General features: G+C 51.1%; 4 protein-coding genes across 4 annotated transcripts; 3 read left to right on the top strand and 1 right to left on the bottom strand.

The window, feature by feature from the left end:
• Window positions 1-16: 16 nt before the first annotated feature.
• On the top strand, window positions 17-433 carry BJX68DRAFT_271664 (uncharacterized protein; the record flags this gene model as incomplete). The annotated part of the gene is made up of 1 exon (XM_071046995.1): window positions 17-433. A coding segment is annotated over one exon (417 nt), but the record flags the coding sequence as incomplete, so codon positions are not given.
• Window positions 434-1,818: 1,385 nt separating this feature from the next.
• BJX68DRAFT_271663 (MCT family MFS transporter) lies at window positions 1,819-3,415 on the bottom strand (the record flags this gene model as incomplete). Its single annotated transcript, XM_071046994.1, has 2 exons — window positions 1,819-1,984; window positions 2,058-3,415. 2 exons carry the CDS (start codon window positions 3,413-3,415, stop codon window positions 1,819-1,821), a joined length of 1,524 nt encoding a protein of 507 aa, XP_070894100.1.
• A 3,385-nt stretch (window positions 3,416-6,800) lies between these two features.
• On the top strand, window positions 6,801-7,458 carry BJX68DRAFT_246680 (uncharacterized protein). The gene has a single exon (XM_071041683.1). The coding sequence runs from the start codon at window positions 6,973-6,975 to the stop codon at window positions 7,264-7,266; it is 294 nt and encodes a 97-aa protein (XP_070894099.1). The 5' UTR covers window positions 6,801-6,972; the 3' UTR covers window positions 7,267-7,458.
• Window positions 7,459-7,736: 278 nt separating this feature from the next.
• Window positions 7,737-9,841, top strand: BJX68DRAFT_271662 (putative sugar transporter; the record flags this gene model as incomplete). Its single annotated transcript, XM_071046993.1, has 7 exons — window positions 7,737-8,031; window positions 8,145-8,244; window positions 8,296-8,308; window positions 8,356-8,573; window positions 8,624-8,773; window positions 8,824-9,227; window positions 9,276-9,841. The coding sequence occupies 7 exons, from the start codon at window positions 7,737-7,739 to the stop codon at window positions 9,839-9,841; spliced, it is 1,746 nt and encodes a 581-aa protein (XP_070894098.1).
• Window positions 9,842-10,359: the final 518 nt, after the last annotated feature.

Below are 10,359 nucleotides of genomic sequence, written 5' to 3'. Positions count from 1 at the left end.
TGTCCCGGCCCTCCAGGTTGTCCCGGCCCTCCAGGTTGTCCCGGCCCTCCAGGTTGTCCCGGCCCTCCAGGTTGTCCCGGCCCTCCAGGTTGTCCAGGTCCTCCAGGTTGTCCAGGTCCTCCAGGTTGTCCAGGTCCTCCAGGTTGTCCAGGTCCTCCAGGTTGTCCCGGTCCTCCAGGCTGTCCCGGTCCTCCAGGCTGTCCCGGTCCTCCTGGCTGTCCCGGCCCTCCAGGCTGTCCCGGTCCTCCAGGCTGTCCCGGTCCTCCAGGCTGTCCAGGTCCTCCAGGTTGTCCAGGCCCTCCAGGCTGTCCAGGTCCTCCAGGTTGTCCAGGCCCTCCAGGCTGGCCAGGACCACCAGGGCCTCCTGGTGTACCACTTGGACCAGGCCCAGGCCCAGGTCCTCCAGGCGTGCTGCTTTGACCTGGCGTGCTAGTCGATCCGCTTGGAATCACTCCACCAGGATGGCTTGGAGTGCTGCTTGGTCCAGGGGTTCCTGGTGTGCTGCCTGATCCGCTTGGTATGATTCCGCCGGGATGGCTTGGGGTGCTGCTCGGTCCAGGAGTTTCGGGTGGAATGCTCTGACTAGGCGTGCTTGGGATTATCGTTCCAGGCTGACTTGGAGTACCGCTTGGTCCCGGAGTTCCAGGAGTGCTGCCCGACTCGCTTGGTATGATCCCGCCTGGATGACTTGGAGTGCTGCTTGGCCCGGGAGTAGGTATAATTCCCCCTGGGTGGCTTGGGGTACCGGTTGCCCCAGATCCACTTGGAATGATTGTTCCTGGTAGACTTGGAGTTGGAGTTGCACTTGGTCCAGGAGTCCCAGGTATACCAGGAGTCCCAGGCACTCCTGGCGTTCCAGGTACTCCGGGTGTTCCAGGTATACCAGGAATCCCAGGTGTGCCAGGTACTCCAGGTACTCCAGGCGTACCGGGTATACCAGGGACCCCAGGTGTGCCAGGTTCTCCAGGGGTGCCGCTTTCGCCAGGTTGGCCTGGGGTGCTAGACTGTCCCGGCACGCCAGGCGGTCCGGACGTACCAGGTGTCGAACTACAGATAGTGACGGCGCTTGTCACAGTCTGATGACACCCAACACATCCGGACGCTTGAACCTGCTGAGGAAGAGCCCCCGCGTGTTGAAAGAGGACCCCAATTGAAAGAAAGAAGACGAGCTTGCTCGCACACGGTGCCATATTGGGCCGTAGTTGCCTTCCAACAGTGACTGATTCGATGGGAGTTCGAGTAAAATCAAGAAAATCAAGCAAGGGGGCTGTTGAAAGTGTGAAGCGGGTATGGAGGAAGGGTATATGTAATGCATGTTAGCGAGGAACTATGTCATTCGAGGGGAAAGGGGGATAAAGAAACTTTGACGCGCCAACGAGTGATCAGAGAGTTTCTGAGAATCGGCCCAGGCCCATCGGAAATCATACTCTGTGGTATCGCGGGCATCATGGTGACGAGTAAACGCAAAAGAGCACCATCAACTGATTCCAATGGAGGGAGGGAGAGGAACATCTGACTATACGGATACATCCTGTGGCGTGGATTGCGCGACCTAGTGAGTTGAGTTGACAAGCCTGGGACCAAGTAAATAGGAATCTTATTTTGTTCTCATAAGTGAGGAATATGATCTGCCACCGTAGCTAGGAGTACGGCGATCTTCCACTGAACTCAATTTGCAGTTGGTTGATCGCAGAGAACCATAGATCTCTTGGGTGACTCGAGATGGCACTTTAGAGTTCCAGGCCGGAACCAAACAATGCTTTGGTACAGGGGCAAGTCGCCATCCGAAACGAGGCTTAGGGTTGACGTTCACTTGATCTAATAGATTGCCCATGGATGACGCCAGCCAACGTGAACAAATTTAGCGGTTGTCACACAGATGAGGCCGGCAGCATAGCAGCAGACGGTATAGGTTATCAGGCCCCAGTAGTCTCCATTGCAGCGCGCGAGGATCTCTCCTGCGATTGGCATTCCAGTCAAAGTGCTGCGAAGTTTAGTATTAGCTGACTTGCTTCAAAATAGCTATTGAGTACAGAACTAAAGACCTGTAAACCTACCCAAAACTGACAATCGTATAGGAAGTGGCGTAGTACCTTCCGTAATTCTCGATCTTGCATAGCTGTGAGATGCAGACAGGGGTGAGACTAATGTTGCTGCCACTTGCAAAACCGAAGATCACGCAATATGCAATTAACACGGGTATGTTGTCACCAGCAGGAAGCCAGAGACAAGCGTTGCAGACGAGACAAAGCGCAACTGTGACTATCAGGGTGTTGAATCGGCCAACATGATCCGCGAAAAAACCAGGAATCGCTCTCCCAAGAACCGAACCCACGTTGAGGAAAGCTAGCATTTGATATGAGAGAGTGTCCTCGGTGCCATGTGCTAAAGCATAGGAGGAAATATAGCTGATTGGGATAAACAGCCCCCACTCGATGAAGAATATCCCGGCTGTGGTGAGGGTAAGTTTGAGGTCTCGGAAAATTCGAAAATCAGGCAAGACATTCTCTTTGGATGCTGGTTTCTTCGGTAGCCGTGAATTAACCAGGAGGCATGCACCGATCAACAAGACCAGACAAATCAATGCAATAACCCTGGTGGCCCAACCCCATCCGATTTTGGGGAAGAGGCTTTCGAGGATCAGAGGGAATACAACACCTCCAACAGAGCCACCTGTAGCCGCTAATCCAGTTGCGACTCCACGCCTTTCATTGAAATAGTGACCGATTGATGATACTGCTGGGGTGAAAATCATGGAGGTCCCTATTCCTCCAGCAACCCCGATTGAAAGGACAAAGTGCCAGTACTGGGTGCAGAATCCCATCGTCACGACCATTACCATGACCAGGACAGACCCGATAAGGACTAAGAGCCGAGGACCTTTTGCGTCGAATATAGGGCCGACTTGAACACCCCCGAAGAATGTCAGGAACGCATAAATGCCAAATATCCAGGATACGCTTCCAGAGCTGTAGTCCTTTAGCTGGTTGTTCTCCAGGTACGCGTGAAATGATCCAATCGTGTTGACTAGGCCAAGGGAAGCAAAAAGTCCTAGAAAGGCCCCTAAGACCACCAACCAAGCCTCGAGGCCGCCTTCAGGGTAGGTGTTGCCATCGGTATCGGTGGTTACCCGGCTGATGGGGACTCGGTGGGAAAGTCCATCGAGAGCAGTGTCTTCTGAAGACTGTCTGTAAAGGCCATCCTCCGGTATTGGCCGTGCTTGGGGGTGATCCTGCACTAAATGAAGGTCTGTCTTTTCTGTAAGGTTCGAAGTAGGGTCGGCATTGTGGAGTGCGATACTAGTAAAACTGTCGATCCTGTGTGGGTGCAGGTTTGACGACTGTAGATGCGCGTCGTCACGTTGTCCCGTCTCTCCAGATGGGATGTCGCCAGAGCGTCTGGTGTCGGGTGGCATGTTAGTATAAGGCATGGGGCGAAGTGGACCACGGTTGACCTTCTTGCTCTCCACCGCACAATCAGCCGCACACGAACTCGTCTTCGCGGTCTAATAGCGTAGACGTCGAGTCGTTTTCAATTAAGCTGTCTCGGAGAGCGGCAGGTGAGAGTCTGCTATGGTGAAAACAGTGACGAGATGCTCCAGGGCGAGGCCGAGCCATTATTACATCTTTTTGACGAGAACACTGGGGAGTCAAGTCCTGTGGTGAAAAAAATTGGCAATAGGCATCAAACGCCGAGTATTATTGGCCTTGAGGCCCGAGTGGAGGTGGTCTGTGGGCATGTTCTCCAACGACGACATTTTTGATTGGTAATTTACCACTTTCAAGCGGCTTGGCTGCTTTCTGGCGGTTGCGGCATCATCTTCTGTGGATTGGCTTCCCTTTGCAGTGTGTTAGCACTAAACGAGATCAGGAAGGTCAGAGGAGCGCGGGCATGTGAATTCGAGATGCGGGGGAATTACAAGGAAAGCGCAGGAGAGTTGATGAGTTGGTGGCATCGTTTCGAAGACAGTTGACGAGGATTCTGCGGTTGAATCTGTGTCTGTGTCAAGGTTGGAAGAATTGAAGGTCAAGCTGATAGCCGATAAAAATTATCCCTGTCGCAGAAGGAACGATCCAGAGCCAAGACCTGGCCCAACTACAACGTATGGGCCGTCGCCTGCCTTGACAACAACAACAAGTCGTGATAAGGCATCATGACATGCCGGGAAATATAGATGCTTATTACAAGTTAGCCTATGGATTCAATACAGGAAGCATGCTTGAAACTCCCTCTCAGACGGAGAGGGCATGACATTCCGAGGTAGTGTAGAGAGTTCCCAGTTTTAGCTGGACGTGGCGGTCAGACTTTTCGATTATCCAATGCGTCGCCTTTCTCGTCTTGGGAGGAGTTGGAATACTTGTTATACGCCAATTGTGCGTTTGCTAGAAGCCGACTCAGTATGAGACCGGTTACTTTGGTTTCAGAGAAGAAAGCATGATGGGGGTCACCATTGCACGCCCAAGAACTTGAAAAGGGAATAAAATTCCGTTTGGAGTAAAACCTTCCCCAGCCCCGCTAGGTGGAGCGAAGCTATAAAGTCCTATCTCCAGAGTATAGGCATCTTAAAAGTCATCGCTTCGGTGCTCAGACTAGACTCGAGGATATCCTCCTCTGTGATGACATTTGGACATAAACAGAGCAGGAAAGCCGAGCCCTCGACAACGATCCTGCGAGGCTGAGGCCTGTCCTTTCCCCAGCTTTTGTACACCTTCCTGCTGCATTCGTCAGGCGACATGAATTGCCAGGGGCACGATACCACCACTTGGGCATTACTTTAGGAGTTCAGACTCCAGAGTCGACGGACAACGGCCACATGGCTCCAGGCAGTGGGGAAAGCCCTGAATATCCACCTTATCTGAGCAACATGTTTTGATTTTATCTACACGGCACTTTCGTTCAGTATCTACAACTATAGGTCAAAAGTCTGTGCACACCCTAAAATATATAGTTCACCCACCAACTCCAAATATCGATAATTCAACAACCACAACGAATTAAGACTTCCTAATACATGCAAATTGAAGCTATTCAATATTTCGTGTACCAGCCGCGCGCTCGAATTACTGCCTCTATCCGGCGAGGCATGGAATCGATCAAACCGTCAATCGAGGCCTGGGGGATGGCCCACCAAGCTTCTTGAATAGCTTCATGGAAGTTCTTCTAGTCAGTCTAAGCCCTTCCTTCCTCAAAAAGAAAGGGATGAAGCTTTAGAAGAGTCCTCTTTAGCATATTCCAGACATGCTCAATCGGGTTCAAATCTAGTGAATGTGGAGGCCATTCAACAACCTAAATCCTATGAGATTCAAACCACTCCTGCGTCCTCTCTGCTGTATAAATCCGGGCGTTATCTTGCTGGAATATGAAGCCAGGCTTGTAGTTTTCAATAAGACCTTCCTCGAGCGCCCAGATGTAACTATTCGCGCTATATCCCTGTTTTTTAGCCTTAGGGTCCCTCTCCATGACCACCAACTTCGACCGGCCACCACGCCAGATAGAAGCCCAAACCATCTGCGATATAGGCTTCCCATGAACCTTAAGATTCACTAGATCCTCCCTAAAGCCCTCTTTTTAATAGCGAAAGATAAATTGGACTCCATGGGAGGCCTTCCGTTGGACGCTGCATTCATTAGAGAAGGCCCAGCGCTTCCAAAGCTTATATTTCCACCATAACTTCGCAAATTTGTATCGTTTCTTCGCTAATTCTTTCAATAAAGGTATTCTCTTCTTTAACTTCCACTTCCTAATATGGTATCGCTTCAGAACCCGCTTAATTATTAAGATAGAGAGAGAATCAGGTGTGCCGGCAGCGAGGGCCCTCCAGCTCAACGTTAGAAATCTACGTACCGTCTGGTATATATATCTTACAGTTGATTGGCTAACCTTTAACGGCCTTCCTGTTCTAGGCCTAGTTTCGAGTGTTTTGGTGGTAATCCAGCGGTTTTTGGTATTATACACCACGCGCCTGGAAACGCGAAACTCAGTCGCGATTTTCGTCGGCGATTTACCAGCGGCCAGGGCGTATATAATAGCTGCGCGAGTTTCCTTTGACAGTTCACCTCCAGGCCTTCGATTTCCGCTTATTTCGGTGCCAAAAGCTCTCATTTTGGTGGAGTTGTTGCTGGTTGAAGTTGTTGTCGAAGTTTAGAAGTTCCACGGTCGCGGGAAGTGTGCACAAACTTTTGACCCACGTTGTACTAGTACTAGGTAGTGGGAGAAGAAGATCGCGTGGGATTTTTCCAAAAGGAAGAGGCGTATCGCTTCGAATAAACGGTAATATTGGCATTAGTAACTAACTGTAATAAGAAAAATGCTACCATCCAAAGGGTATACTCCACTAGTACAAGTTCTTGTCGTCCGCAAGGGAACAAGTAATGGTGGTGATGTTCTGGTGTGCGGCGGTTTAGGCTGCCATGGTGCAAGGACAGGATTGTCAAAAGCGTTCCCTTCCTTGCAACATGCTTCGGCGTGCAGCTATAGTCACCAGTATGATTCGCCCCGAAAAATGCCAGTTGACTTTCTTCGGCCGAACCTCAAGGACAAGAATCGGTGAGGTGCAGTCACTCCTGCTGGGATCGTGGGATTATGAGATTCGACTAGTCCGAATAGAGACTAGCTCATGACGTAGGGCTCAGTCGGGCCCGAACGAAGGCGAGAACCAAGGCTCACCAAGCCTCCCAAGGCAAGGCCATCTCGCTTGGACATGTGCCACTCCCGAGCGACGGGATCGGGATGATGCTGGTGGCTTGCGTTCTTAATTCTTAGCGTCTGTGACCGACAGGGCAAGTCAGTCATCCCTGACCTGTGTTCCAAGGTCGCTGGATGAGCCTCTGACTCGCTGATGTCGCGCTCCCCACCGCTTCAGGTGAAGCGGAGACTCCCAAGTGACCGCGGGACCCTCTGATGTCTGATAGACGTTGCTTTTGCTCGCGGAATCGCTGGTATAAGCACTATACTTGAGTTGGAACTTGGGGGATGCGCGGGATGCGGATCTTCGTGTTGGATTCAGCAGAAACCAAACTCAACACCCGAACAAGGGCTCTGCAGAGAGCGAGCAGAGAGTTACAGAGGGCAGAGGACCGAAGTGGGAGGTGGGCTGGTTGCCACCCATGGGGAAGGCCGACTGAGCGACCCAGAGGACTACCCATCCTATCGTGCAAGATGAATGGACGAGCGCGTCTCGTTCTTTTCGGTCCCTTTCTTTCGCCCCATCTGCTCTCCCTCTTAAGTGTCCATCTTTTTCCATCTTTGGCCGTTTCCCCCTACTGACATCCATTCCGCATTACTCCTTCCCTTTGAGACGCTTCTCTTTCCTGTAAATCAACTCGGCAGAGAAGACGCTCGACTCTCCCCTTATCTGGCGTCTTCTCATATTCCTGTCATATCAGGTTTACTGGACTTCTTAGTTCTCAGTTTGCGGCTTTTTATCTATACATTATCATTACTATTGCCATTCGCGAGCACACAGCGTTCCGACCAGGTGATAGCTTCCTTCATTGATATTCAGCTGTACCGTAGCATCGCCTCATCATCTCGGTCCCCTCCGGTTCGAATAAGCCATTGCGCCTGTCATTCGGCCCTAGCGACAATTGCTATACCCTATCCCGAGCGACCACCAGCGAGCGGCCATTCGGATGATATACTTTGCCTCTGCGACAATCGCATCGCCACCAGTAGTATTCCCCCGATTCTGATCGAACGCGCCGAAAACTTGGCCATAGCAGCATAGATTCGCCACGATGCCGTTCGGAGTGAATCCCTTCTCGCGACACGACCACCACGATTTCCCCGGAGTTGTCGTGCCCCTCTCTAGTGCCCCTGCGCATTCGAAACTCAGCTCCGATCCGGAAAAGAAAGAAGGCCCTGATGAGAAGACTGACGGCGGGAGCCTCGACAGGACATCTTCCGCAGAGCACGGCGTGGGCTCAGTCCATAGCCACCAGCAAAGCCAAGATGGCCATCTGACCATAGAGATTCTGCGCGCTGAAGTAGAAAATGATCTCGCCGCCTCAGGCCAGGACTCCGCCTATGATCGTACGTTACTTATCTCTTCGAGAGATTATTGATTCTATACCTTTTTTCTTCTCTCGACCCTCAGCTATGAAAGCTTTGAACGTCCAAGTTTCAGGTCTAATGTGCATATACAGGCAAAGCAAAAGTGATTAACAGGGCCATTCAAGACATTGGTATGGGCCGCTATCAGTGGGAGCTCTTTATGCTGTGTGGATTTGGTTGGCTTGCAGACAAGTAAGTTGTTCGCTTTGGATTTTGGTGAACGTGGCTGACAGAGTGGCATAGCCTATGGCTACAGGTATGATGGTACTTCACGGTACATGCGATGTTATACTAATTCTGTAGGGTGTTGCGCTTACACTACCGCAATTGTCTCTGGAATTCGGCGTTGACGAGAACAACGTTCGTTTTACTACTTGTGCGCTGTTCGTGGGTCTCTGCATAGGTGCCTCCTTCTGGGGTATCGCCTCCGATGTTATTGGCCGTCGCCCAGCTTTCAACTTTACTCTCATGATCAGTGGTGTGTTCGGTCTTGCTTCTGGTGGCGGTCCCAACTGGGTTGGGTAAGTCCAACGGACCTTTCATCTCGACTTTGTAGACTGACAGACCACAGCACTTGTGCCCTGTACGCCTGCCTGGGCCTTGGAGTTGGTGGAAATCTGCCCGTTGATGGAGCGCTCTTCCTCGAGTTCCTGCCATTTGCCTCAGGTAATCTCTTGACCATGCTTAGTGTGTGGTGGCCGGTTGGCAACTTGATTTCTAGGTTAATGCAGTCCATAATTTCCCCGGTTTGATTTTACTGACGCATTCTAGTCTTCTGGCCTGGGCGTTTATTCCGAACTTCACTTGCCCGTCTACAGGGCCCTGCACGAAAGAGCAGAACATGGGCTGGCGGTACCTGGTTATTACCCTTGGTGCCATCACCTTTGTCATGTTCATCTGCCGTTTCTTTCTCTTCCATCTGTACGAGTCGCCCAAGTTCTTGCTTTCGCGTGGACGCCAAGACGAGGCCGTCGCTGCTGTTCACGGCATCGCATACAAGAACCGCGTCAAAACATGGCTCACTGTTGAGATCCTTAATGAGATTGGCGGCTATCCGGAAGAGTCCACCAACACACAAAGTCTCAGCAACAAGCAGATTGTTCAGAGATACATGTCCAAGTTCTCTCTCGACCGCATCCGTGGTCTCTTTGCTACCAAAAAACTTGGAATCTCCAGTACGTCCTTTGAATGCTTAATAGCCTAACATAGCTAACCTGCAACAGCCGTCATCCTTTGGTTTTGCTGGACCACCATCGGAATGGGCTATCCTCTTTTCAACGCCTTCCTTCCCCAGTATCTGTCCCGGGCCGGCGGTGACACCAGCCAGCCGACCTCCATCGTCTACCGTAATTATGCCATTACCTCCATCGTCGGTCTTCCCGGATCCGTCCTCGCCTGTTACACAGTCGACATCAAATACGTCGGACGCAAGGGTACAATGACCATTGCCACTTTGATTACCGGAGTCCTGCTCTTCTGCTTCACTGCATCTACCGATTCTAATATCCAACTCGTCTGTTCCTCGCTGGAGGCTTTCTTCCAGAATATCATGTACGGTGTCCTGTACGCCTACACACCCGAGGTCTTCCCAGCCCCCTACCGCGGTACCGGGTCCGGTATCTCCAGCTGTCTAAACCGTATCGCTGGTCTCTGCGCGCCCATCGTGGCTATATACGGCGGAAGCGCGAATCCCGATGCGCCCATTTATGCCTCTGGTGCATTGATCCTCGCCGCGTTCGTGGCGATGATCTTCCTCCCCATCGAGACGAGAGGACGGCAGGCACTGTAAACCATTACATATGCTCGAAAACATCACAATTCCGGTCTTTATCTTGAAGGATTGTTATCGATCCTTGGCTGTATAAACGTTTCCATCCTGGCTTGCTGCTAACATTAGGGCTTTCGTTGGATTCAGTTTCATACCAGATAGCAGGCGGCTTATATATGTCTTTTATCATTGCTTTGTATTGCCTTGTGAGTGCTCTGTTTTTGGGTCATGACGATAACCCTTGCGGCTGGATTGTTGGATGTGTAGAGTGTGTTTCATGAATAGCTAAAAAAATAAATACACCCCATTGTTCAATCAAGCTTATGGTCTTATATTCATGAATTGTACGCAAGGTTGACAGCCAATTCAATTTGGAAATAGTGACTAACAAAAGGAATTTACACTTACAATGCTACTATTAGGACTAGTGGAGGCAGGATAACTTGATGACAGACCAACGTAGTGCCGGTCCTACATAACTGTGCATCTTAGAGTAGCGTGTCGCCACCGGCAGCCTGTCAATCAATCAGACAGCTCGC

The sequence above is a fragment of the Aspergillus pseudodeflectus genome, assembly GCF_044049435.1.
Source record: "Aspergillus pseudodeflectus strain CBS 756.74 chromosome Unknown BJX68scaffold_65, whole genome shotgun sequence".
NCBI lineage: Eukaryota > Fungi > Ascomycota > Eurotiomycetes > Eurotiales > Aspergillaceae > Aspergillus > Aspergillus pseudodeflectus.
This window is presented reverse-complemented; position numbering and strand designations above follow the sequence as displayed.